General features: G+C 46.6%; 1 protein-coding gene across 1 annotated transcript in view; it reads left to right on the top strand.

Annotated features, from left to right (window-relative positions):
• Positions 1 to 328, top strand: part of ZNF605 (zinc finger protein 605) — a 9203-nt gene that overhangs the window by 7980 nt on the left and 895 nt on the right. The window contains 1 exon segment of the mRNA XM_007456682.1: positions 1 to 328. This exon segment is cut by the window's right edge and continues 2 nt beyond it. Within this exon segment, the coding sequence (XP_007456744.1) occupies positions 1 to 328 (328 nt within the window).

Below are 328 nucleotides of genomic sequence, written 5' to 3'. Positions count from 1 at the left end.
AAGTCACTGCTCGTTTTACATCAGAGAACTCATACGGGAGAGAAGCCCTATGGCTGCAGTGACTGTGGGAAGTCCTTTAGCAGGAAGTCACAGCTTCAAAGGCATCAGAGAACCCACACAGTAGAGAAGCCCTATGGCTGCAATGACTGTGGGAAGGCCTTTTCCCAGAAAATAAGGCTCTTTACACATCAGAGGACACACACAGGGGAGAAGCCCTACAAATGTAGTGATTGCGGAAAAGCCTTCTTTTGGAAGTCACAGCTTATTACTCATCAGAGGGTTCATACAGGGAAGAAACCGTATGCATGTAGTGAGTGTAAAAAAGCCT

This window comes from Lipotes vexillifer, unplaced genomic scaffold (genome assembly GCF_000442215.2).
Source record: "Lipotes vexillifer unplaced genomic scaffold, Lipotes_vexillifer_v1.1 scaffold1529, whole genome shotgun sequence".
Taxonomy (NCBI): Eukaryota; Metazoa; Chordata; class Mammalia; order Artiodactyla; family Lipotidae; genus Lipotes; species Lipotes vexillifer.
Note: the sequence above shows the minus strand (reverse complement) of the source record. Positions and strands in the feature narration are given on the sequence as shown.